This window comes from Taurulus bubalis (genome assembly GCF_910589615.1).
Source record: "Taurulus bubalis genome assembly, chromosome: 17".
Classification (NCBI taxonomy): Eukaryota; Metazoa; Chordata; class Actinopteri; order Perciformes; family Cottidae; genus Taurulus; species Taurulus bubalis.
The window spans coordinates 4,945,427-4,968,790 of NC_136605.1; the positions used below are offsets into that span (position 1 = coordinate 4,945,427).

Sequence of the window (23,364 nt, forward strand, 5' to 3'; positions counted from 1 at the left end):
TTTTATGATGGAAACAGTATGGCAATCCAGATGCAGAGTACAGATTAAGATGTTGCTCACGTTTTAATGTCTGTAGTTAACACTTCTTATTACACTATAAATGTCAAGTTCGGATTGCTTTTTTCTCACATGCAGTTTAATTGTTTTAATAACTTTTTCATTCATTCGTTAAAGCAAAAGGCTTTTTTAATCATCTTCATATGCTATATAAAATAATTACTTTGACATCAGTATTGTTTTGGTGTATTTGTATGTGCTTGTCTATCTGCTCTGATACAGTTGAAGAAAAGAAAAACTACACTGACAACACGCATGTCAAATGAATGCGACAAAATAAAGTGATTTCATAGCAATTAGATATGAATAAGGTGCAATAAATGCCCTTAAAATTAACACAAACCTATGGACAAGAAAAACATATTTTGGTTATTTGGTTAAGAGATTATAGCCTTGCAGCTCGAGTTGAGTCATGTTAATGTTAAATATTTTTTGCATATGAAAATACATAATACATGTCAGACTTTTTGTCCAGCCTCAGTGCTAGTCTTTGTATGAGTAGCAACACCATTCGATCACACAGATTGTATATATACTGTATATATAATCATGTATCAATCTTATTCAAAAGAACTTTAATATGTATCATTAAAAGAGAGGGACTGTAAAACTGTTAGACCCAAACAACAGTATTGGTTGCAGCTTTATGTAAAATCTACCTTAACATACTACAATAAGCCTGTTTTCTCCTGAGCCACCATTATTTTTCAATTATCCACTGAGGTCTTCAGTCAATCAGTAAAAAAATATATCAACAATACAAAAAAAATGTATGTATAAACAGCCACAGTGTGCAATTTCATCTAATTACAAATTATTGCTGTAGTCAGCTGCAAAGACCCACTTTACTTCAATGTACTTGGATGTCACTTGTGTCTTTTATCTCAGTGTTCTAGCCCATTTCTTATGTAAACTGCATCTACGTTGCTTGTCAGGTGACCCTATATTCTGCAATGTGTAGAAGAATGTCTAACTACGAATAAAAACTAAGAAAAGAGATCATATTACTCCTCGCACAGCAATGATCAAATGTAAACTCCTCCTCGCCTACAAAAATCAAACAAAAAGTTTGGAAACTTTTGTTTGGTAGATTATTTCTCTGTAACAATGCTTCTTCGCAATATGTTTTATACAGTTGGAAAGCCTGTTTATCGACTGTGCACTTTATTTTATACTGTAGATGTAATTGTAAATATTCATGCTCCCCGTTAGTGCACTCTTGTTAAACGTTTTGCTCCTCCAGCCAGGACAAATTCCTTGCATGTAAAAACAATAAATCGTTCAGATTCTGATACTTATATATTGACCCTGGTCTTGCGTGACAACCACTGGTGTTATTAGTTGCATTGCCATCTCTTTTGTCCATATCATTACTGTTTTTATTATACTACATCCACTGCTGCAGTTGTAACTTTTCATGCATGCTACCATTACATGATAATTTCTGTCATATGTATTGAATTGGGCTGACAGACCACATTGCACTTTGGTCAGATCATTTTCACCATGACTCCATTTTTCACTTATAATTGTCTCATTATACCTCAATGTAAAAGTCAATGTTGTATTTGGTGATTTTTAAAACTTAACCTAAATAATACAAGTGGAATTTATTCCAACAATCAGCGGTAGGACATATTAGGATTTGTACTATGCTGAATTAACAAAGTGTATTCAGAATACCAATCTTCCGTATTCTAAATGTCACATCGCCTTCAGCTGCAATTTATGTTGACACATTATAACCACCGTTAACCTTCAGTGAATGTCAATTAAAAGCCAACAGAAACAGTCAAAGTGTGAAAACACTGTTTATTGTTGCCAAAGTCAACGCTTTAAGCCCAGTCAGACGTAGCACCGCCCCAGTCAGACGCCTGGGCAGTGGGGGCTGTGGACCAGTCCTCTGTGGCCGGTGTGGTGCTCCAGTCTTCTGCAAAAAAAACAAAAAACATTAAAATGTATTTAGCACCATATAGTGAAATGAACACCTTTAAGTGTTCAGCTAATTTTGGGGGATTTATTTTAAACTCTTTTAAAAAAACCTCACCTGTCTTAACAGCCGGTGCAGGCACTTCTCAAGAAGAAAGAAAGAAAGAATGTTAGTGTCAAACATTCATACAAACATTAAGTGGCAGGTTTTGTAGCAAATTGCCCATCGAAAGGAAACTAGTGATCTTACCGGCAGCAGGGAACTGTTGGATGGGCACAGATGGCACAGCAACACCCTCAGACCAGTCGGCCACCTCGGGCTGAGTGAACTCAGCTGCAGGGGCGCTCCATTCTCCCTGGAACTCCTCCTTACCGACAGCCTTCTCAGCGGCGGCCTGCTCTTCCTTCTCAATCTGCATTGGAAATATGTGCATTAGAGTGTGCAGATCAACATATGCAACCGTCGCATGCAGCAACCTCAAGCCACTGTACAGCTCCTCAAAGTGCACCGTCTTACCTCTTCGGGATCTCTGTAGAAGTACAGATCAGGCATGACCTCCCATGGGTGCTCCCTGGAGATGGTTCCCCTCATCCTGAGAACCTCCCTGGCCAACATCCACCACATCAGACCAACAGAGTGGTGACCCTGTAACAGTCGCACAAAAGTAAATTGCATCAGAAAATTTGTATACCATGCATGTTTCACAAAACATTAAAAAGTTTGGCATTTTGTGGCAAGACCTCTACCTCCACTCTAAGATGTATAGAGAGGCGGAGCGAGGGCAAGCGTTTTAATTTAGCACACATTCTACACCCAGCATTGCACAGACGAGACAGCGCCGGGCTCTAACTGCGTGCAAGGACAACAAACAATCAGATGATGTCAACATATGATCAATTCTTCAGCTGCTCTCACCTTGTTGTTACAGGGGATGGCAATGTCCACATAATTCAGTGGGGAGTCAGTGTTGCACAGGGCAATGGTGGGGATGTTGACGTAGGAAGCCTCAGTCAGTGGCTGATGGTCAGCACGGGGGTCGGTCACAATCAGGAGACGAGGCTCACGGAAAGCTGCCTGGATCTGATTGGTGAATGTACCGGGGGTGAAACGGCCGTGGAAGGTGGTGGCGCCGGTGCAGGAGGCGAACTTCAGCACTGCTCTCTAACGAGGGGCAGAAAGAACCGGTTACAACAAGGATTACAGTTGAATTTTAATTCTTATTAAAACAAATTGAACTGTGGCTCAGGTCACTATCAAACTCCAGTCATGGGACAGCAGTCCTACTGGTGTTAGCGAAAACCCGGCCGGCTCACTCTTGCACACTTCCGACACCTGAACACCGACATCAGTGCCCGGCTTTAAAAGAGTGCTTAATCAGTTCATGACACGCTTTCAATACGTAAACAGGCAAAGACTTAGTCTTCCAGGGGAAAAAAAAAAAAAAAAAAAAAAGTTTAACTTTACCTGTCCGGTGTTCCTGGAGGAGATGACACACACATCAGCTGGATTCTCAATGGCAACAATGGCCCGGGCAGCAAGCAGCAGCTTCTCCCAGGTCCTCTTGAGGTTAACAATGTACACACCTTGTGATTAAGAGAGAACGCCAGGAATAAGGAGACTGTACAACTTCATTGACATTTATAACTTTTAAAAGTAGGACAAAGGTGCAGATAAAGTGTGCTGCCACTCACCGTCACTTTTCCTCTTGTACACGTACTGATCCATCTGGAAGTCCAGGTTGGTACCTCCCAGGTGGGTCCCTGCCGCCAGGAACTTCAGCACATCCTCCTCCTTCATTTGAAGGACATCTAGACCTCCGGACATCGTGGCGCTTTCCCTGAGTTACGATTTATGGGAGAGCTGGGAAGAGGACGACAAAGTGTTGGTCAGAAGCAGCGGCAGGTTTGCGAGCATGTCTGCAGTTTGAGACTTTAATTACACGGTATTGACATAAGGCTAACTATTACTTCATTAATCGGGGAAAAAGACCGGAAGCTAATAGGCTTCGGCGTACTACTGTCTGTACAGACAAACTAAGGTATCCGGGTTAAAGAGCGTAAAAACGTTGAAAATCAAGCGGTTACACTTAACCGTAATCTTACATGTCTAATAGAAAAAGTACAATTTTATTTAATTTCGGTAAGCCGCCAGTATGATCTCATAAGTATTAAGAGTCAGGCGCGAGTGGAGCCCTACGAGATGAGCGCGTGTCAACGGCTAGCAGTTAGCTCTTCCCGTTAGCATATCTTCTTTGGGGTAATTCAACATGAAAAAGACTCGATAGGTCGGGGTTGTGGTGCCTTGTCGCGTGCTTTGTGAGCCGCCGAGCATTAATTTGTCTTCTAGGCGTCATTTAAAGGTTTATTATCGAAATACGACAGTTTAGAAAACTTACCACGAAACAACGCCGTATGGAAATCTGACCACACGGTGAAAAAGAGGGCGCTGGGAGGAAGTGACGCAGTATAAATAGCAGATTCCAAAGCCTGTGATTGGTTGGTTATGGTGAGGGGCGGATATGGTTTCCCGGAGTTCGCCGCTAGGGGGTGATGTCTGCCGTGCGCTGTGCCGACGGGAGCCGAGGTAACCACAGGTCGGGACGGGTATCCCATATTAAGACAGTGGCGTTGGAAAGACCATATTAAGACAATGCGGAGACGTGGACTCTTCGGTGAAAGACTGACCCGTGTTGCAACTGTATATTTGCTCGAGATAATGAGTTCCAAAGGAAAAAAGGAAAAACACAATATGTACACAGTGTCACAACGAGTTGAGAAACTATTTCAATAAAATGTGCAGCGAGTGTATTATACTATAATTCTGAAAGGACACAGAGGCAGATAGATGGGTTCATTGGGAAATTATGTGTTGATTCAAAACTTTTTGGGGGGCAAATGTCCCATTTGAGGCAATGGATCCTACAAATAAGGCTAAAAAAGAAGGAGTGGGAGTGACCCGGTGAATAAACATGTTTTTCTAGTTGTTTTAACCTCCTCAACACATACAGATTCATTTTGATCTGATTTATTCTGCTCCATCGGGCTTTCAAAATTCAGTCACACATTCACATATCAGTCATTTGATGAAACTCAACGGTGGAAAAATACATTGGGTTCAACACTGAGCTATAAAATAGAGTTTAAAAGACAACAATTATTTATATAAAGCTTTCTATTATTCACATATGTATCTAATAAAAACACGTAAACCAAATATAACAGAACTTATATTTCAGCATATATTTCTCTAAGAAGATGCACTTTATTTTCAGCTTTTTTCTATTACAGTGTTTATTGTCACACACCAATCACCAAGTCAAATTCATTGGCAATAAATGGTTTCTAATTCTGATTAATCATTTCAGCAGATAGCTCACACTCAGCACCTTAATATCTTTCTTTAAACCCGACCTCCTCCTTGCCCTTATGTCCTGTTTGACATGATGTCGCCGCTCCCCGTCTGCTGCTTATCTCCACCTCACTGATAAGTCTTTGGCCTTTATGTTCCGGCAGTCTGCTGCAACGTGCCGACTAAAGATGAGTTTTCCTAAACGATTTGTTGTGATTGCATTGTTTTATAATCCGTCCAATTAATGAGAAAAAGCAACAAAGTCCATGTCATGCAGTTCAGATACTTTAACATGAGACTTTAATTGATCACTTTGATTTTCATAGGGAACCTGGCAGTTAAATAAACTTGCACGAGTATGGACACACAACACGCTGGGTTGGAAATGAGCTGAATATTAAAGCCGGTGTAGTCACAGATGAGCCCTGAACAGCCTGGACCAGGATTCAGTGCAACCATAAAAAAACAAGATTCACGTTCCACATAGATATATTCATATATTTATTTTCTTTAACTTCCTTAAAAACGGGAACATCTTTGCATGAAAGTACAAACATCACAACATTTTAAAGGCAGACAAATGTAATGAGTTCATACATGAGCACATATTATTTAATTTGAAAACAAAAAAATAATATAAAACAAACTAGTGTTATTGAAGAGGCATTCAGGAGTCTCTCCTCGTCGTAAACTGTGCGTGCGATAGAACAGCCAGGACAGGTCAAAGTGCACTGAGAGGCCTGAGCTGTATCTGGGACACCGTCTTGAGGAATGGCGAATTGTGTCTCTGCAGGAGACACAGGAAATCACGCCGAGGGGTTTCTGAAACGACCAAATACTCGCAGAGGATCGCAATTATATATATTTTTTACAACTTGATGTGCAATACAGGGCATCATATCATGCCAGCGGTATTTAAAAAAAAAAAAAAAAAGTCAGCTATAAGTCAGAAAAACACGTTCCATGGAGCAAAGTCTCCTCGTCCGTTTTGCGACGGGCCCGTTAGTCTTTAGAGAACGAGTGCAGTCCGCATCTCTTGTGTTGTGGCGAAATATATGCTAAACTCCTGCGAGTACAGCTTCCTGTTCACATTACTGTCTTGACTCCACTTGAGTTGGAGCTCTTCTCTCTTCCCTCCCACCGCCTCCTTCAGGACTCAAGTCCAAAACAAGCCATCATCTGCTCGTACACTGTCCACGCCATGGCGGCGATCATGGTCCTCCTCAGCGCCCGTGGAACGGCCCCTCTGAAGAACCCCTGGAGTCCGTGTTCCTGAGCGAGGGAAGAACAAGGAGGGAGAGTTCAAACTGATGCTCGTCCTGATCGGCCCCTAACAGCAAGACACTACAGCAAAAGAGGAGGGAGAAAGTTACCGTGTAGATGCATCGGATCGCCTCGGCCGTCCTCAGCTGTGGGTTCACTTGGACTTGTGTTTTGACCACGTCGGCAGGCTGGGTGATCAGGGAGGCCAACAGCCCCGCCAGGATGCCACAGCTGAAGTTCGCCAGGGGGGCGGAGGCAGACGTGCCGATTTCTAGACGGAGGATCAGACGGTGGGGTGTTGAGAACAAAAAGAGCCCGACAGTGACCGTATGGTGACGCGCTGCCGGGTGCTGCTGAAGGACCCTCCTCGGGGGGCGCGCCTACCTTTCGGCAGCGAGGCCTTGGTCTGGCTGTAGAACATGACGTAGATGCCAGAGAACGGAACGTCTCTGAGGAGCGTGGCCACCAGGCCGGAGAACAGAGCCGCGGGACCTTCAGTCCGACACACGTGGCGCAGAGCTCCGGTCACGCTGCTATAACTGTACCTGCCACACTGAAACACACACAAACACACACACACTTAAAAAAATGCATATATATATATGCAACAATATCCACTTTTAGATGATTCATATTGTGAAATGACACCCAGTTTAAATCTGTTTCAATACACACACTTGGAACATGTTGATGGTGGTGTTGATGAAGGGTTACAGCAAACAAAGAAGGAGGGAACCACCACCCACCCACCCGTCTGCCGGTGCTTACTTCGAAGCGCGCCTTGATGACAGTGACTGGCAGCATGACGACGCCTGCCACCGCCCGGGCCCCGCCTCCCAGCAGCGCGGCCCCCGGGGCCCCCGGGCTGCTGTCCAGGAAGAAGTGCTGCTTCAGAGAGTAGTAGGAGCTGAAGTAGAGCCCCACTCCCGGGATGGTCCGAGCAAAGGACTGGAGAGGGAGAGAGAGAGAGTCAGAAGAGGGAAAAGCTGCAGCTGCTGGTTTAAAAAAAAAGAAGAAGAAGGAAGATGTTCTCACCGGTGAAACTCCTTTCCACAGTCCCAGCAGCCTCTCTGTTCGCACCACGCTCCGGAGCACTGTCATCATCCCCACTCTGCCCGAGCTGAAAGGGGAAAGAGACATAATGAATACTGCTGTCGTGCAGTATTTCATGCACCGGGGGCCTTGTGCTGTGATGCAACGTTTAACACGGCAGTTTCTTTTGGCAGGAAAACAGGCGATGCGACTGTGTTGGTTTGTGTTTGTGTTTGTGCACACAGACTTACCCGGGCTGCACGCCGCTCTGCAGAGTCTGCAGCCGGGTCTTGACCAGGTCCAGAGGCTGGAAGAGCAGCGTGGAGCAGGTCCCGCTGACGGAGCCGCACACGAAGGCTTTGATGGCTGGGTGGGCCTGAGGGACCAAGGGAACATGAAGAGAGCGCTGCGGATAACGGAGCTTGATTTGTGACACAAAGCCGAGGAAATTAACTGTCTTTGTTGAGCCGCAAAGCGATTTGCAAATCAAATTAATTTCTTTTATGACTAAATTCTTTATAGAATGTATTGTGAAGCAGATATTTTGTTGATGATATGAAGATATTGATAAGACACAAGATGAAACACGTTATCCCTTGCGATAGTTGAGCTGTGGATGACACAAGTGGATGCTGTAGTAGTGATATGATTATTATTATAATAATGTTATGTATTCAAAATAGACGTTTAAATCTCCTACAATTATTTTTGCATATATATTGTTTTGTTAATGACATTTTTTTTATTTTCATATATAGATGATGTTTGGTCGAAAAAGACCCATAAAGCCCGGATGCAAGCACATTTCTACAAATCAGGAAAATATTTATCACACACTTTTTGATTCGAATTTACAGCGACCAGACAATGGAAATAAAGAAATAAAAGCCGTATTATTCAGCTGTGAGGTAACAACACAGTGTGCCTCTGGACTCCCCGTCAGTCCGGTCAGAAAAAGGAGGGTCAAAGAGGTCACAAATATATCAGAATGCTGTTATCTGTCAGACAGGATGCCCTGACCTCAAATTAGACAAAAAACTAGAAGGATGTTCAAACCCCAAAACGATTAATCATCACTTAGACTTATCAGGTAAACAAAAGCGTACAAAATCTCTCCGGCTGGGAAAACTCACCAGTGACATTTCCATAGTTCTTCGGGACGACGAATGTGTTTTTTTTCCTACCCCACACACACGCAAAATCTTCTGTTTTCCTTCGTCAATCTGCCGCTCTGCTTCTGTCCACTCTGAAATGTTTGCACAGCTAGGAAGAAGAGAGAAGTGGCCGTTCAGTCATCAGGCGAGTCTGGTAACTCAGTCATGGCATACATGAGTCACTCTTACAGGTGCATGTGCGTCCTGCTGTCTGTATCAGGAATCAGGCTGCAGATGATTTTATATACACACACACACACACACGGAGCTAAATATACAGATCACCTGACCAACACTGTGCTTCCTATTCCTGACCACCGGACAGACACACAGCTACTCATTGACTAACCAAAGACCGCTGTGGTACATATTAGGATGGATCTGGTGCACATGATGAACTAATGCAGTGTGTGTGTGTGTGTGTTTAGTTGAATCAATATCTGGAGACGGGCAGAATAAGCACATGGGCTCTTTTTCTGAGCAATGTCTCCAAATAGATGTTTGTGGGGTTAAATCTCACTCACACACACACACACACACACACACACACACACACACACACACACACACACACACACCCCTGTAGTTTTGGTTATAATATTAATTTGACTCCTTGTATAAACACACATTCTGCTGCAGCCAAAGAGATTCACTGAAAGGAGAAAAAGGTCAGCAGAAACAGTCCAATCACATAACACCAATATCACTTGACACTCAGGCTGCATGTTCATGATTATTATTATATTATGATGTGTTACACGGTGTGATATCTACTTGTAGGGACAGAATGATTAGCTTGAAACAAAAATAAAGATACTTCAGGTGTGTTTTTCTGTAGCTTACCCTTCTTTAAAAAACAAAACAAAAAGAAAGGACTGCGACACCAGAGCTCGTGAGGCGCGGAACCAGTCAAGCGCTCTCTCCGTCGCGGGGGGCCGCTAAATAACACCGACTAAATAACTTCATGTCAGCGGGAAAACCCTTCTGTCCGACGGCAACGAGCGTCACTGGACACACCTGAGCGTCAGTGGCCTCAGGAGCTCCTGTGCGCTGCCGTTAAAACACGACTTTCGTCTCTTTGGAAACTTAAACCGGCCGGTTCCTGCTCGATGACGCGGCGAGGAAGCCCCGCCCATCTCGGAGGGAGCTGGCTTCTGATTGGTTAAAACGGCGGGCCGTTACGTCGCTCTTAAAGGGGCACCGCTTGATTAAGTACCGGAAAAATAAAACTTAAATAATCAAATAAAATAGAACGTGATAATTTTTTTTGAGACCTTGGTAAAGACTCTTTTTTTAGATTAACAAAGACTATTTCCATCATACAAGAATAACTCAGTCTTTACTGGAGTAAAAGTAACCACTACCACCACAAATTGCTCCTTTAAAAGTAAAAGTCGTCATTTTACTGAAGTAAAAGTACAGAAGAGTTATCAGCAAATAAGTAGAAGTACTTCTGATGCACAATGAGTCCTTACAAAGCGTGATACAATTATAGCATTGCGTCACTTTTATTCATGCACAAAGGTGTTTTGCAAGTGAAACATAATTCATAGTTGCTTTAAAAAAAATATTGATATACAACTAGGGGTAAAATAATGTAGTGGAATAAATATTTTAAAAAAGTTAAATATCCCGTGAGTAGAAAAGTAGCAGAAAATAGAAATATTCAAGTACCTCTTAACTGTACTTAGTCCTCCTGTGCTAAAGTAAATGTACTTAGTCACTTTCCACCACGAGCTGAATTAAATAACTTATGTCCATCATTTGACACGTTTTTCACAAATAGATCCAGTAACACAAACGAATACTTACTACAAACAAAGCGTTGTGGTACTTTAAAGTGGTGCTTCGTCACGTCATGAGGGAAAGTCTACAACTGAAAGTTTTCTTATAGAAGAAACGTGCGTCATATGAAAATAAATTTGAGTTCTCACCCAAATGTCGCCATCCTTGTTTACTATATATTTGAGTCACTGAAGAGAAACCGGTTCAGTCTTGCTGCGCTCCGATTGTCTAATGGGGAGAACCTCTACTGCCCTCTGCTGGTGGAAATACATCATTACACAAACTGTGGTTCAAGAGTCGTCCAGCTCTGGACTTCAAACCTGACTTTAAATACTTAATCCCCAAAGTATTGACAAAAAAATAAAAACACATTAGTATGCGCCATCAACAAAGACACAGGTAGCCGATATGTAGCAGTTTAGAAAGCCTCTTTAATTGCAATAATACCAACATTTCACAACATGATTTTCCATTCCAGAGGTGCAGACAGACAAAACATGACATAATTGAGATGCTGTTTCTTTTTTTGGGGGATTTCATTTGATTTTTAAGTGCGAAAGAGTGATCTTTTTTGTTGTTGTGGTTTTTGTTTTAATCTGTGAGCTGTTATCTTTAACAAACACATTCCTCCCACTTCCCAGCAGTGTGAGCCGAAAGCAGCCCCCGAGCACAGCCTGCATCCTGACGCACAGAGAGCTCCTCTATGAAACCGCTCATCTTTTAGTACAGTGTACATCGGTTACAGTGATACAAGTACGACCCTCACGCCCGTCGCCCTAACACTCAGCTACTCCTCAAGCTGTGCTCTGAGAATACAGTGTGTGCTGCGAGTAATAGACTACCCCATCACCCCGTTTGAACAGAAACAAAAACACCGATAGTGATAATAAAATGTAAAACAAGAAAAAGAATCAATGCATGTCCAGGAAAAAAAAAACCCGCCCAGTGGAATTCAGCTGCATTTAAGGCCTTAGGGTGTGTTGGCAGTCTGTGCGCTTACCGGATGAGCAACGTGCACGAGTCTTTCCAAAACTTCCAAGCTTCTCCGTCAATGAGTCAAAGAAAACACACAAACGCAGTGGTTTATAATGTCGAGGCTTAAGTGTTTTTTCGTTGTTTTTTTTTTTTCAACTCAGTGCAAAATTAAGATATTTCCGCACAGTCACAATCAAAATGCCTTCAGTATGCGTCAATGAGTCTCCAATTGGGTTACCGGAAAAAACGCCTTCAATTTCATTCCCGCGAGAAATGTGTGTGTGTGTAACATTATTAAGCCCAAAAAGCGTAGTCACGAGTACTAACTGCAGCTAAATTGATAGGATACATTTCCGCGTATAAACCTTCATTATAAACTGAAGTGAGAGCGCGAGCATAATAAACATGAAGCACTTCCATTCTTAACCGTGAAAATAATAATACGAAAAACAAAAAAAAAAAAACCTTCGGCATAAAATACAATTCTATAGATTGAGATATTACTTTGGTCCCCTTCCAGTAATCTGTCTTCATCTATGTATACTTCTTTCTTTGTTTTCTCCTTCAATTAGAAAAATAGATCCCAAATCAGGACTATTATAACTGGAATGTTTCCTTACAAAAATATTAGATTTTTTCCCAGAGAATGAAAAAAATGAAGCAAACAAAAAGAAATTTGGGCCCTCCCCCACAAAAAACATAACGTTTGTCAGCATGGCGATTGTCCGAGTTTACTGGCTTCTGTATGTTAAGAATGCATAGATTGTCAACGGTAAAGAGACGAGACGGTCACGGGGCTAAACTTGGAGGAACGGGTGGAACCCCTGTGTCTACGTCTTACTTGTGTGTTCCTCCCCGTTCAGCAGGTACAGTGATGTGTGTGTTTTGGGTCGGCCTAGTCGTGATGCAGGTCTAAGGAGTCGAGTGGCGCTGTGGCGGTTCATTCGGGTTTGGGCTCGGGGGTCTCGGGCTTCGCCTCGCTGTCCTCGTCGCTTTCGATGCCTGTGCGGGTAACGGTGCGGCGCACGGTGAAGGGGAAGTCGCCGCGCCTGAAAAAGAAAAAAAAAGAAAGAGGCGATTACAACTAAACTACAGAAAGCTTAAAGGTTTGTTGGACACATTTGAAGACTTTGTTTCTTCCATTTAGTTTCTTGTATATTGTTTTTTCCCGACCTGAGCTTGTTCTTGAGGGTGGTGACCTCACGGTTCATGACGTCGGCCGACTCCGTGGCGTCCTCCAGCTCCCTCTGCAGCTTCCTCCGGTTGGCGTTGGCCCTCTGAGCCTCTTCCTCAGCCTCCTCCAGCTGGCGCTTCAGCTGCTTCATGCGGGAGTTCAACTTGTCCACCTGCAATTTGGACACGGAACAATGTTAAAGAACCGATCTCCGTTCTCCCGGGCCGGGCTACGACCACCGTTGGCCCGACTGCGGCGACGGAGCAGCTCTGACCTGGTCTTTGTACTGCTCCGTGTTGCGTCTCTCGTCGTCCACCGTCAGGATGACTTCCTTCAGTTTCTTCTCGGTGCGTCTCACGAGCTTGGTGGCGCCCTGCCTCTCCCTGAGTCAAGAGCACAGCGTTCGGTCAGAGTAATGTCACATGATGCGGCGGAGGAACTATTTAGACCTCTGCTCGTGTGTTCCGAGGCTCCCACCTGGTCTCCATGTCCAGCTGTTCCTCCAGCGCAACGATCTTGGACTCCAGGGCGGCCATGTTGGCCTTGTACTTGGACTTGACCGTTCCCTCCAGCTCCTGCAGCTTCAGCTTCAGCTCCTTGTTCTGACGCTCCATCTGGCACCGAGCGCCCTCCACGCGCTGACAGGTACTGCGCTCTGCAGTCAGCTCCACGTTCATCTGGTCAGTCTACAAAAAAAAAGAAAAATAAGTTTGACAGGGACTCTAAGCCTGGGGGTTTGAACAATTTAATAACTTAAAATGCAGCCATTTTCACACCACAAAGGGAAAAATAATCAATGTTTCTTCTGGAATGACTCGATGAGCTGCAGAACTCGTGTCCACAAACCTGCAGCACTGCTTTCTTCAGCCGGTCGTTGGTCAGCTCCGTGTTGCACTGCTCCTCCTCCAGCTCTTCCTCCAACTGAGCGATGCGAGCCTCCAGCCGTCTCTTCTCCTCTGCAACCTGAGCACTGAGAGATGGATCAGAGAACGGTGTCAACAACAGGAGACGCACAGACAGTCCGACTTGTTTATTTGTTTTACTTCAGAGACGTCTTACTTCTTGGTGGCCTGGTTATTGATCTCATCCTGCAGCTCGTCTCTCTCCTGCTGAGCTTGTCTCTTTACTCGCTCTGCGGCGGCCAGCTCCTGCACAGTAGGGTGAACGAGAAGAAGCAATAAGACTCGGTGTGCAACGGAGGCAGAGGAGCACAACAGAGTTGGAGAGGAGCGCGTGCCGACCTCCTGCATCTGGATCATCTCGGCCTCCATGGCCTTCAGCTTCTTCTCCGTCTCCTTGCTCTGAGCGAGGATCTCCTCTCTGGACATGCGGGTGTCCTCCAGCTCCCGGATGAGATCCTTCATCTGGGCCTGCGGAGTCAAGGGGAGTCGGTCAAACAGAGTCGGGGGAAAGCTGTTGATGTGGAAAATAGCTTCTTATTTTTGTTGTATTGAAGACATTTCGACAACTAACTCACTTGGATCTTCTTCAGCTGTTTCAGGGCCTCGTCACGGTTCTTGTTGGCCATGTCGATGCCGGCCTCCAGCTCCTTCAGGTCCAGCTCCAGCTTCTTGCGCCCGGCCACGGCGGCGGAGCGCTGCTTCCTCTCATCCTCCAGCTCCATCTCCATCTCCCGCACCTGATGGAGGCCAGTTTGAGTTTTAGCCACTTCCCAAAACTCAAAACTAAGACACTGCACCTGCATGCTTACTGGAGCCGTATTTAATTTGAATGATTTTAAGTCATCGTTGAGTTCAAATTAGTTAATTGCAGCCATTTAAAGTGTTTAATGTACTGCATCTACTGCAGCCGCCATTTAAAACGCATCACTGTTAGACATTTTCCTCTGAATATGGCAACAGCACGTGCACTTTCATGGCATGCTCAGTTCCAGGCTCCGACTGCTTCCATCAAATAAAAGAGAAAAGGTGAATGAGGCGCATTCTCATTAACTTATGAGCAAATAAACTTGGCTAGAAGTTGGCGCTATAGGCTACTCCAGTCTGTAGTATGCCAGCAAACAGAAGCAGAAGTAGAGGATGCGAACCGAAAACAACTTGTCCGATCGAACACGGTAGTAGTTTGAAATGTTCTTTCATGTCAGCTACTATGGGCCCGTTGCTCTCCAGAGACAGTTGCGTGTTATAGGGATAGCAGAGAAGACGGCGACAGCAGAAACAGCTGTTCAGTCATGTGACTTATATGTTTTCTACGTCCGAATGCATTTCTATAATCCATTTATTGTCTCAAGGTAGTGTAAAAACTTGTTTGCACAATTGAGGAAGTTTTTGACTTTTGCCATTTAAAAAAAAAAAAGCTTGTCTAATGCCATCCTGAAAATGTTTCCAAGGAACAATTGTGTCAACGGGTTTGCACAAACTGCAGGAGTGCAGATGGTTGTACCTGTTTGACCAGCGCCCTCTTCTTCTCCTCGCCCATCTCGTCCCGTCCCGACAGGTCTCTCTCATACTGGGCCTTCATGGCCTGCATGTTGACCTCCAGACGCAGCTTGGCGTCCTCAGTGCCCTGCAGCTCGTCCTCCAGCTCCTCCAGCTGAGTCTTCATCTCTTCCAGCTGCTGCTCCATCGCACGCTTCGCCTTCTCCAGCTCGTGGACCTGCAGGATAAAAAAAAAGGGAGGAACGTTTCGTGACGAGGACATGACGGAGACAAAGACACCTCTGAAAACACTCATCTGTCCACACTTACGCTCTTGCCGACATCGTCCTTAGAGGACACCAGGTCCTCCATCTCGGCGCGCAGCAGTTTGTTGTTGCGGTCCACCTCGTCCTTGATGTCCATCATGGAGTCCAGCTCGCGGGTTAAAGCCAGTGCCCGGGTCTCCTTTTCGCGGGCCTCTGCTTCAGCCTTGTCACGCTCCTCTGCATAGCGGGCAGAAATGTTCTTCTCCTCCGCCAGCATCTGGGCAAAGTCGGGGATGACTCGTGTCAATTCTTTAGATTTCAAGTCCATGAAAGATTAAAGAAGTGTTCAACACAGACACACATCTCACCTGGTCAAACTTCTTCTGCTTCTTCTCCAGGTTGGAGACGATCTGCCGGAGGTGGTCCTGGTCGACCAGCAGGTCGTCCAGCTCCTGCTGGACACGCGTCTTGGTTTTGTCCAACTTCTCGAAGGCAGAACATTTCTCCTCCATGCGCTGGCTCAGGCTCTCCAGATCCCTCTGAAGCCTCTTCTTCCCCTCCTCGGCGGTCTCCAGGCAACCAGAGTCCTGCTCGACCTTCTTCTTCATTTCCAGAAGCTGTACGGAAAGAAGGCGGCGCGTCACTCGAAGATTCAACGCCGTCAGGCTTCATAAAATATCCCTGTTGAGGCAGCAATCGTCCAAATGAACGTCCAAGCTGTGTGCGTGTCTCATGTTAGTTTTTTTCTAACCTGAGCCTGAACGATTTGCAGCTGCTTCTCCACATTCCTCTTGGCCTCCTCTTCCTCCTCCAGCTGTTCTCTCAGGTTGTGCTGCTCGTCCTCCAGCTGGCGCAGACGTGTGCTGTTGGACAGCTTCTGGCGCGTCTCCTCCTGGAGCAGTTCCTGTTGGAAACATGGACGCGTGACGCAGAGTTAGACGTCAGACCATTTGATTTGTGATAATATCAGCAATCTTAAAATGAGAGAAATTTACCTGATCAATTATATGACACATTTGAAAGAATTACTCAAGATTGTGGGTGAAAAAATGTGGGTGAAGGGGGACTTTAATTTGTTTCTTTTAGATGCTTAAGCTTTGCTGTGCAGAATGATGAATGTTTTAAATTAATCTGCTGAAGAGGGAAAGTTTCTCAGCCCATCACCTTAAATATGAGTCTAAGACATTACACATTTCGGCGAGTCTGGATACCGATCGCGGTCCATTAAGAAACCTACTGTTATGCTTCGTCTTAAATGCCCTTGATGTGGGCAGGAAATCTATGAAAATGTGGCTAAAGTATCCAGAGGAACATTTGAATTGAGTTTGTGATGTCGCTGAACATACAGGCGGCTATAAACGGCGAGTGCGTACCTGAACATCCTGCAGCTGGGACTCCACAGCAGAGCAGTCCTTCGTAGCCTTGATGGACTTTCCCTCCACGTCGCTCAGCACGGTGCAGACGTTGTCTAGTTCTGCCTGTGGACAAACGGCAACGAGTGAACCCCCGAACACGTCACCTGATCAGTGTTCAATCCGTATGGACACAGAATAGCCGGTTTCAGAAAGACACCGGTTTAGCATCATTTATTGACCACTGTCGTGGTTCGGCGCACGCGCAGAGATCGGGAATCATCGGTGTTATATCTGCAGGGGCAAACCAAGAGTTGTACCTGCACTTTGGACAGTTTCTCGGCCTGCTCCAGTCTCTGGCGCTCGGTCTCCGAGTGTTTGAGCTGCAGCTCCTGGAACTGGGCTTCGGCCTTCTTCCGGCGATGCTCAGAGTCTCCCTTCGCCTGCATCAGCGTCTGCATCTCAATGACGAGCTCGTTCCTCTCAGACTCCATCGCCTGCTTGGCCTTCTCCATGGACACTTTGTTCTGCAAGTTAATAGTTTCAGCAGTCAATATAACAAATGCGCCTTGAGGGAAAATAGTAGTTCTGATAAAAAGCGGCTCTTACCCTCTTCGCCTGCTCCAGCTGCTCGTTGAGCTCGTCGAAGGCCTGGCCGTGTTTCTGCCTCATCTCAGCCAGCTGCTGTTCGTGAACTTTGGCCTCGTCTTCCAGAGTCCTTTTGAGATGAGTCACCTCGGTCTCACGCTTGGACCTGAGAAGGGAGAGAGAGCGCAGCTTAACCTCATCGTGTCAAGATGGATGACGGACTCAAAATGACGTGGCGGTCTGTAGACCGGTATCTCTACCTGAGCTCCTGCTGAGCGGCGGTGGAGTCCTGAGTGTCCTCCAGCTCCGTCTTGAGGGCCTCCAGCTCTTCTCCCAGGTCCCTGCGGTGTTTCTCGGCCTTGGTGCGCGCCTGCCTCTCCAGATCCAGGTCCTCCTGCAGCTCAGAGAGCTGAGCCTCCATTTCACGGATCTTTTTCTGCGCCAGGTTCTTCTGCGCTGCCTCCTCCTCAATCCTGACGGGAGGAACAGATGAAAGAAAGGCGTAAGTAAAATTACAAAAAAAGATTGATGAAAACAAGGCGCGTGGAGTCCCATACAGACCTGGCCAGAGCAGCCTGGAGCTCTTCCTCCTTCTTGGCCAGTTGGGCACGGAGCTCGTCAATCTGGGCCTGCAGCTCGGCAATCTGGTCGTGGATCTCGTTGAAGTCGCCGTCCAGCTTGCGTCGGTTCTTTTCCAGCTCCTGCCGCTGCTTCTCCTCCCTGCGCAGGCGGTCTGAGAGAGAGAAAAAAAGAGGAACAAATAGTTTATTAGTTTAGTGTATAAAGAGGAGAGAGAAAATGTGGAAACTATAGTAACACCTGTTTAGGACCAGTGGGATATATAATAGCTATAATGTACGTGTCTATCGTGGTCTTTTCCTACCCTCCAGGTCTGTGATCATGGCCTCGTGTTTGGTCTTGAGTTTCTGCAGGCTCTTGGATTTCTCCTCCTCCTCCGTCAGGTTGGTGGTGAACTCAGAGATCCTCTCCTCCAGCAACTTCTTCTCCTGTAAATCACAAAAATAAAAAGGTTTCAACAACAAGTATCCCCAGAGATGACGCACTTTAATTTCTTACATCTGTCTTTAGCAGAAAGGGTTAAATAGAGCGCAGCATTTGTTACTAGCGCCATCTTAGGTTCGTCGGGCCGCTTACACCAAAAAAGAATAACGAGTAACCACGACTCCAGTTGATCAATCTAAGAGTCAGTCACACTAGCGACAGTTCTCATCCTAACCTTATTTAGTTTGCAGTTCTGGTCGTCGAGAACCATGACGTCATCTTCGATCTTCTTCATCTTGGCCTCTATGGTGACCTTCTCCAGCTGAAGCTTCTGTCTGGCCGCTTCCTCCTCGTCCAGCTGCTGCTCCAAGTCCTGCGAGCAGATGAACGTTAGCAAACCAAACCGTATTACCGTACGTGTCTGAGTCAGTGGGCGTCACCGAGTGGAACTTACTCCGATATTCTGCTGCATCTTCTTTTTCTCAGACGAGAGCTGCGAGGCGCGCTCCTCCTCCTCCTCCACGCGGGCCTCCAGGTCGTGGAGGATCTCCTCCAGCTCCTGCTTCCTGGCGGCCAGACGCGCTCTCATCTCCTCCGCCTCGGCGCAGAGTTCCGTCTCGGCCTGAAGCTGTTCCTGCAGAGCCATCTTCTCGCTGCTCAGCTGTAAGCGTGCAAAGAAATGACGGTTAACAGCATTTCTATGATGTTTACACATCTAATGTGAATATTATATGGATGTCTCGTCTACATTTCATACCAATTTCCTGATGAGCAAAAGACAATGAACGAAACAGATTGTGGTTTCTTAAGTTTTACCTGATGCTGCTTCTCCTCCATCTCCTGGAGCTGCTGCTCGGCATACAAATGCTTCTCCTTCACCTTCACCAGCTCGTCATCCTTGGCTTGCATCTCCTCCTCCTGCCTGCTGACTTGCAGCAGAGGCTTCACCTAATGACATAATTAGAGTTAGAAAGGACAACAACAAATATAAATAGATTACCGAGTTCAAGTAGGAGGCTGGGGTTTACCTTGGTGAAGAGCCTCCACCACTGCCAGTTCCTGAGTTTGAGATAAGCGGCGCAGTTCCTCTGGATCACCTTCATCGCGGTCAGCTGCTGCTGTCTCTTGGCAAAAGCCCTACAAAGCAAAATTAGTTTAGAGATGCAGATTTAAAAAAAAGATTTGTTTAAGTGTTGGGGCGTCACATTATTTAACAGTCGGGTCACAGACATCTTCTTACTTGCGGGCCACGTAGCCTCTGCACCAGGCCTGGAAACTGATGATGATGTCCGTGATCTTCATGTCTCTCTCCTCCTCCAGGTGAGCGAGAACTCCGGCCCTGAAGAAAACTTTGCTCTGGCCAATCCGGAACAGGTTGGGATCCAGCTCCAGGCTTTTGATCTGACGGGACAGGAGACGCACCGATCAAATTAAACTGCAGAGGGACTCAGTGTGGAGCTTGGCTCGAATTTAGTGGAGCCCTTACCATGAGCACGCAGGCCTGCTTTCCATCCATGAAGCCCTTGGGGATGGCATTGGGAGTGAGGATTTCATACCTTGGAGAAGAAGCAGATGATAGGATTTATGTTCTGCCGACATACCTCCCAGGGAACGAGGCATGCTGGGAACAGTGTTATCATTCGGTGTACCTCTGTCTGAACTCCTGGAAGACGATGCGGTTGGGGAAGCCCTGTCTGCAGATACGGATCCCCTCCAGCACGCCGTTACACCTGAGCTGGTCCAGGACCAGGTGGGGGTCCAGTTTACCAGCCTGAGAACGGGGAACGTTTACCGTTAAGCAGTGTGAACAGCTCTATTCAACACAGTGGATTATCCAAAAAGTATAGTGAAGATTAGTCGACTAAGAGGGGAAAGCCCTAGTTTTTAGCGTTTCTTTTGTGAAAACGGTGGAACGCAAGTTGTAGTTGGTGTCTGACCAATCAGCACGGGTCAGCCACATTCAAACACCACCCTTAAAATTAGAAAGCACTAATAGCTGCCAGAATTTCTCGGGTACCTTCTTCTCGTGGTTGGGGATGATGCAACGGACAAAGTTGGGGTTGGTGTTCCTCAGAGTGGCCATGAGCTTGGACAGCTGCTCCTTGTACAGCTGGCCCACCGTGCGGAACATACCCTTGCGTGTCTTGAAGGCACCGGGCATGTCGGCCATGGACACCTTATCCAGACCCACGATGCGGTCCACTAAAAAAAACAATAGAGGAGAAACAATATGTAAGAAGCCAGTGGATTTTAAAGTCGAGCATTTGGACCAGGCAAACTCAAACCAAATGCAACAATGACTGATCATTGTGCTTGCCCTTCTTTTTTTTGGTAAACATACACCCGGACAGAGTGGAGGCGGTTCATAACACTAGGACCAGTGAAACACCACAAACAGAGTGAATGCTGAGGGAGACGGGAATCAGGCGTAGGACGACAAGAAAGGAGTTACCAAAAAAAACAAGTGAAGCGTGAAGAGATCACACACCATAACGAAAACAAAACTCAGTGCAGTGAATGGAAGCGGCTGGTCACATTGTTGACGCCACCGGTTTGTCTTAAAGTGAAAACTTATGTGTGATGGTTCCACTGAATACGTGTGTGTCAGGAAAGTGACAAACTGAAGAGGTTGCAGTGTGCATGTATTTACATTTGTTTTGTGGTGATTTACTTTAAAAACACACCAAACCCATGCAGTATATACCCATCGCTGCAGTACCCATGACCAACACCAGGAGTCCCCAAACAACACTATTACACAGGGAGGGAAAAAAGGAGAGTTCAATGACAGGCCACAAGTGGTAAGATGACTAGATTCAGAAACAATCTTTATCTACTGAAAGTTTGAACCCAAAACACAAGTTGGAACATTTAGATGGATGACAGTGGGAAAAAATAATTCATGTTTAAAAACAGACAGCAGGAATAAGAGGGAAGGACGAAATAAATGAAAGAAGAAACCTCGTCACCTGAGTCTGAGTGTAGAATAGGAAAACGGTGATAAAAATAGGCTCTCTGACATTTCTGTACCTCTGAGACCCAGTAAAAGAGAACGAAACAGGGCCGTACAGAGGAAGAAATGGACGGAAAGAAGTGGGATTCGAGAAGGTAAAAACAAAAAGGTCCACACACATACACACCACATGATAAAAGAGCAAAAGAACAAAAAAATAAAAGCACTGAAATGCAAAACCGAAAGCCAACATGAAATGTATATATTCCCTTTTCCGGCAGTGACTCCCGGGTTTATCTCCCTCAACTCACCGTCCTTCCAGAGCTCGGACACAAACTTGTCGGTGGACTGGTTGAGCAGTGAGGCCACGTTGTCGTTCAAGGGGTCCATGTTCTTCATCAGCCACTCGTCTGCCTTGTAGTCCACCTGGGGAGTGACATTAGGGAGGAAGACTCTCTTAGACATTATCATAGAGTTGAAAAAGAGAAAATGTACCGACAACACGATAATGAGAAGGCAGCCTCATGACCCATTTACCTTGCCGGCGTAATGGATGACGCAGAAGTCTGCCTCGTCCTTCAGTTTCTTGGGCTTAAAGAACTTGGGGTGAGTGCCCTGCTCCTGCAGCACCTTCTCCACAAAGCTCTTGTCCGTGGCTTTGGGGAACCAGCACTCCTCATCCAGCAGGGCGAGGATCCCGGGGGGACTGGCCTGCATGCAGAGGGGAGAGTGCAGACCTTGAGGCACGAGAGAGACACTGACGCTTAACACAGTGGAAGAACAAAGAAGTACGCGGGACTTTATGCCGGGTCACGTGGGGAAAACGAGAGCCGTACAGGCGCGCAGGATTTCCAAAACTCACAGGTTTCTCAATGAGCTCGATGCAGGGCTGCAGGTCAAGCCCGAAGTCGATGAAGCTCCACTCGATGCCCTCCCTCTGGTACTCCTCCTGCTCCAGGATGAACATGGTGTGGTTGAAGAGCTGCTGCAGCTTCTCGTTGGTGTAGTTGATGCACAGCTGCTCAAAGGAGTTCAGCTGGAGGGGGGACACAGGAGAGAACCGTCGATCAACAGCACAAATAAAAACACAGGTCGATCCCGCCATGTACTACACCACTTTCAAGTCGGGATTACCTCGAAGATCTCAAATCCAGCGATGTCGAGGATGCCGATGAAGGAGGCTCCCTGCCTCTTGGTCTTGTCCAGGGCTTTGTTGATCCTCATGACGAGCCAGCGGAACATCCTCTCGTATGTGGCCTTGGCCAGAGCCTCGATGGCAAACTCCGCCTGCTCCTGGGTCTGGGCCTTCTGGACGAAGTCTCTGCCCACCTTGATGCGGGGCGACAGGATGGCCCTGGTGAAGTCCGTGACGTTCATTCCCATGAGGTGGCATACCTTCTGGGCAGCTAGAGCGGTGGGAAAGAGGAAGAAAACACAGCACAACGGTGGAGTTGAAAGACGAGCAAAACGAGATTTGAGATGCAACTGCAGGATCATAGACAACTCGTCGAGGTTCTCTGCAGTGCCGACGGCTACTTCGGGTACCGCTCTGACGTACCGGTGTCGTCGGTCATGGCGGCCTGGTCTGTGTGGCGCTCCTTCTTGAAGCTCATGTTCCCGAGCTGCAGCACGGAGGACACCACCTTCAACAAGCCTGAACGAAAAGAACAAACGGGAGCATAAACGTGGTTTCATGTTGCACTGAAATATGTATTCTTTTTTTTTTTAAGTAATTTGCAGTGTGCCTCACCTATTTGCTCATCCTCAGGGATACTCATGATCCTGAAGGCATCCAGGGTCTCTGTAAACAGGTCCTTGTCCTGCTGCCCGGGAATGGTAACGTTCCCGTTTGAGAGGAAACGGTAGTAGTTGTAATTCTCAAGGAGGAGTTCATCTGAGGGGAAAAGGATGGTCGCAGTGAGTCAAGTGCAGAAAAGAGACGATTTGAAACAGAGTTACGCAAAACGTTGCTTACTGCGCAATTTATCTCCGGCCCCCGTGAGCAAGTAGTAGAAGATGTGGAAGGTCCTCTCGTCTTTGGCCTGGCGAATGGCACGGGATTTCTCCAACAAGTCTGGTGGTCAATCGGTCAAGGAAAAAAGGTTTT

General features: G+C 46.2%; 3 protein-coding genes across 7 annotated transcripts in view; all 3 read right to left on the reverse strand.

Moving 5' to 3' along the window:
* Positions 1-1,852: 1,852 nt before the first annotated feature.
* rpsa (ribosomal protein SA) lies at positions 1,853-4,443 on the reverse strand. Of its 4 annotated transcripts, none has more exons than XM_079233719.1 (8): positions 4,383-4,443; positions 3,679-3,847; positions 3,452-3,570; positions 2,903-3,148; positions 2,504-2,632; positions 2,237-2,399; positions 2,105-2,128; positions 1,853-1,984 (listed from the first exon to the last, which is right to left on the reverse strand). In XM_079233719.1, the coding sequence occupies exons 2-8, from the start codon at positions 3,809-3,811 to the stop codon at positions 1,893-1,895; spliced, it is 906 nt and encodes a 301-aa protein (XP_079089845.1). In that variant the 5' UTR covers positions 3,812-3,847; positions 4,383-4,443; the 3' UTR covers positions 1,853-1,892. The 4 variants fall into 4 exon arrangements, with proteins under 4 accessions (XP_079089845.1, XP_079089843.1, XP_079089844.1 ...); XM_079233717.1 differs by having other exon boundaries at positions 1,853-1,987; XM_079233718.1 differs by having other exon boundaries at positions 2,105-2,131.
* A 1,469-nt stretch (positions 4,444-5,912) lies between these two features.
* Positions 5,913-8,866, reverse strand: LOC306749288 (mitochondrial glycine transporter A-like). Its single transcript, XM_079232560.1, has 7 exons — positions 8,764-8,866; positions 7,882-8,006; positions 7,634-7,718; positions 7,367-7,546; positions 6,983-7,151; positions 6,709-6,869; positions 5,913-6,607 (listed from the first exon to the last, which is right to left on the reverse strand). The coding sequence occupies exons 1-7, from the start codon at positions 8,776-8,778 to the stop codon at positions 6,485-6,487; spliced, it is 858 nt and encodes a 285-aa protein (XP_079088686.1). The 5' UTR covers positions 8,779-8,866; the 3' UTR covers positions 5,913-6,484.
* Positions 8,867-10,986: 2,120 nt separating this feature from the next.
* LOC306749516 (myosin-9-like) overlaps positions 10,987-23,364 on the reverse strand; it is a 28,690-nt gene continuing 16,312 nt past the window's right edge. For both annotated transcript variants that reach the window (XM_079232823.1, XM_079232822.1), the window contains exons 8-40: positions 23,233-23,331; positions 23,008-23,151; positions 22,816-22,911; positions 22,392-22,663; positions 22,120-22,293; positions 21,795-21,968; positions 21,569-21,683; positions 20,322-20,506; positions 19,954-20,075; positions 19,791-19,860; positions 19,545-19,705; positions 19,333-19,441; positions 19,121-19,252; positions 18,759-18,965; positions 18,540-18,677; positions 18,186-18,309; positions 17,864-18,035; positions 17,563-17,775; positions 17,324-17,468; positions 17,035-17,241; positions 16,736-16,840; positions 16,114-16,266; positions 15,731-15,979; positions 15,427-15,639; positions 15,122-15,334; positions 14,196-14,357; positions 13,960-14,088; positions 13,778-13,866; positions 13,565-13,688; positions 13,196-13,404; positions 12,993-13,101; positions 12,718-12,890; positions 10,987-12,593 (exon numbers count right to left, since the gene is read on the reverse strand). In XM_079232823.1, the coding sequence (XP_079088949.1) occupies positions 12,485-12,593; positions 12,718-12,890; positions 12,993-13,101; positions 13,196-13,404; positions 13,565-13,688; positions 13,778-13,866; positions 13,960-14,088; positions 14,196-14,357; positions 15,122-15,334; positions 15,427-15,639; positions 15,731-15,979; positions 16,114-16,266; positions 16,736-16,840; positions 17,035-17,241; positions 17,324-17,468; positions 17,563-17,775; positions 17,864-18,035; positions 18,186-18,309; positions 18,540-18,677; positions 18,759-18,965; positions 19,121-19,252; positions 19,333-19,441; positions 19,545-19,705; positions 19,791-19,860; positions 19,954-20,075; positions 20,322-20,506; positions 21,569-21,683; positions 21,795-21,968; positions 22,120-22,293; positions 22,392-22,663; positions 22,816-22,911; positions 23,008-23,151; positions 23,233-23,331 (5,096 nt within the window). In that variant the 3' untranslated portion in view covers positions 10,987-12,484. The remainder of the gene's footprint in view (positions 12,594-12,717; positions 12,891-12,992; positions 13,102-13,195; positions 13,405-13,564; positions 13,689-13,777; positions 13,867-13,959; positions 14,089-14,195; positions 14,358-15,121; positions 15,335-15,426; positions 15,640-15,730; positions 15,980-16,113; positions 16,267-16,735; positions 16,841-17,034; positions 17,242-17,323; positions 17,469-17,562; positions 17,776-17,863; positions 18,036-18,185; positions 18,310-18,539; positions 18,678-18,758; positions 18,966-19,120; positions 19,253-19,332; positions 19,442-19,544; positions 19,706-19,790; positions 19,861-19,953; positions 20,076-20,321; positions 20,507-21,568; positions 21,684-21,794; positions 21,969-22,119; positions 22,294-22,391; positions 22,664-22,815; positions 22,912-23,007; positions 23,152-23,232; positions 23,332-23,364) is intronic.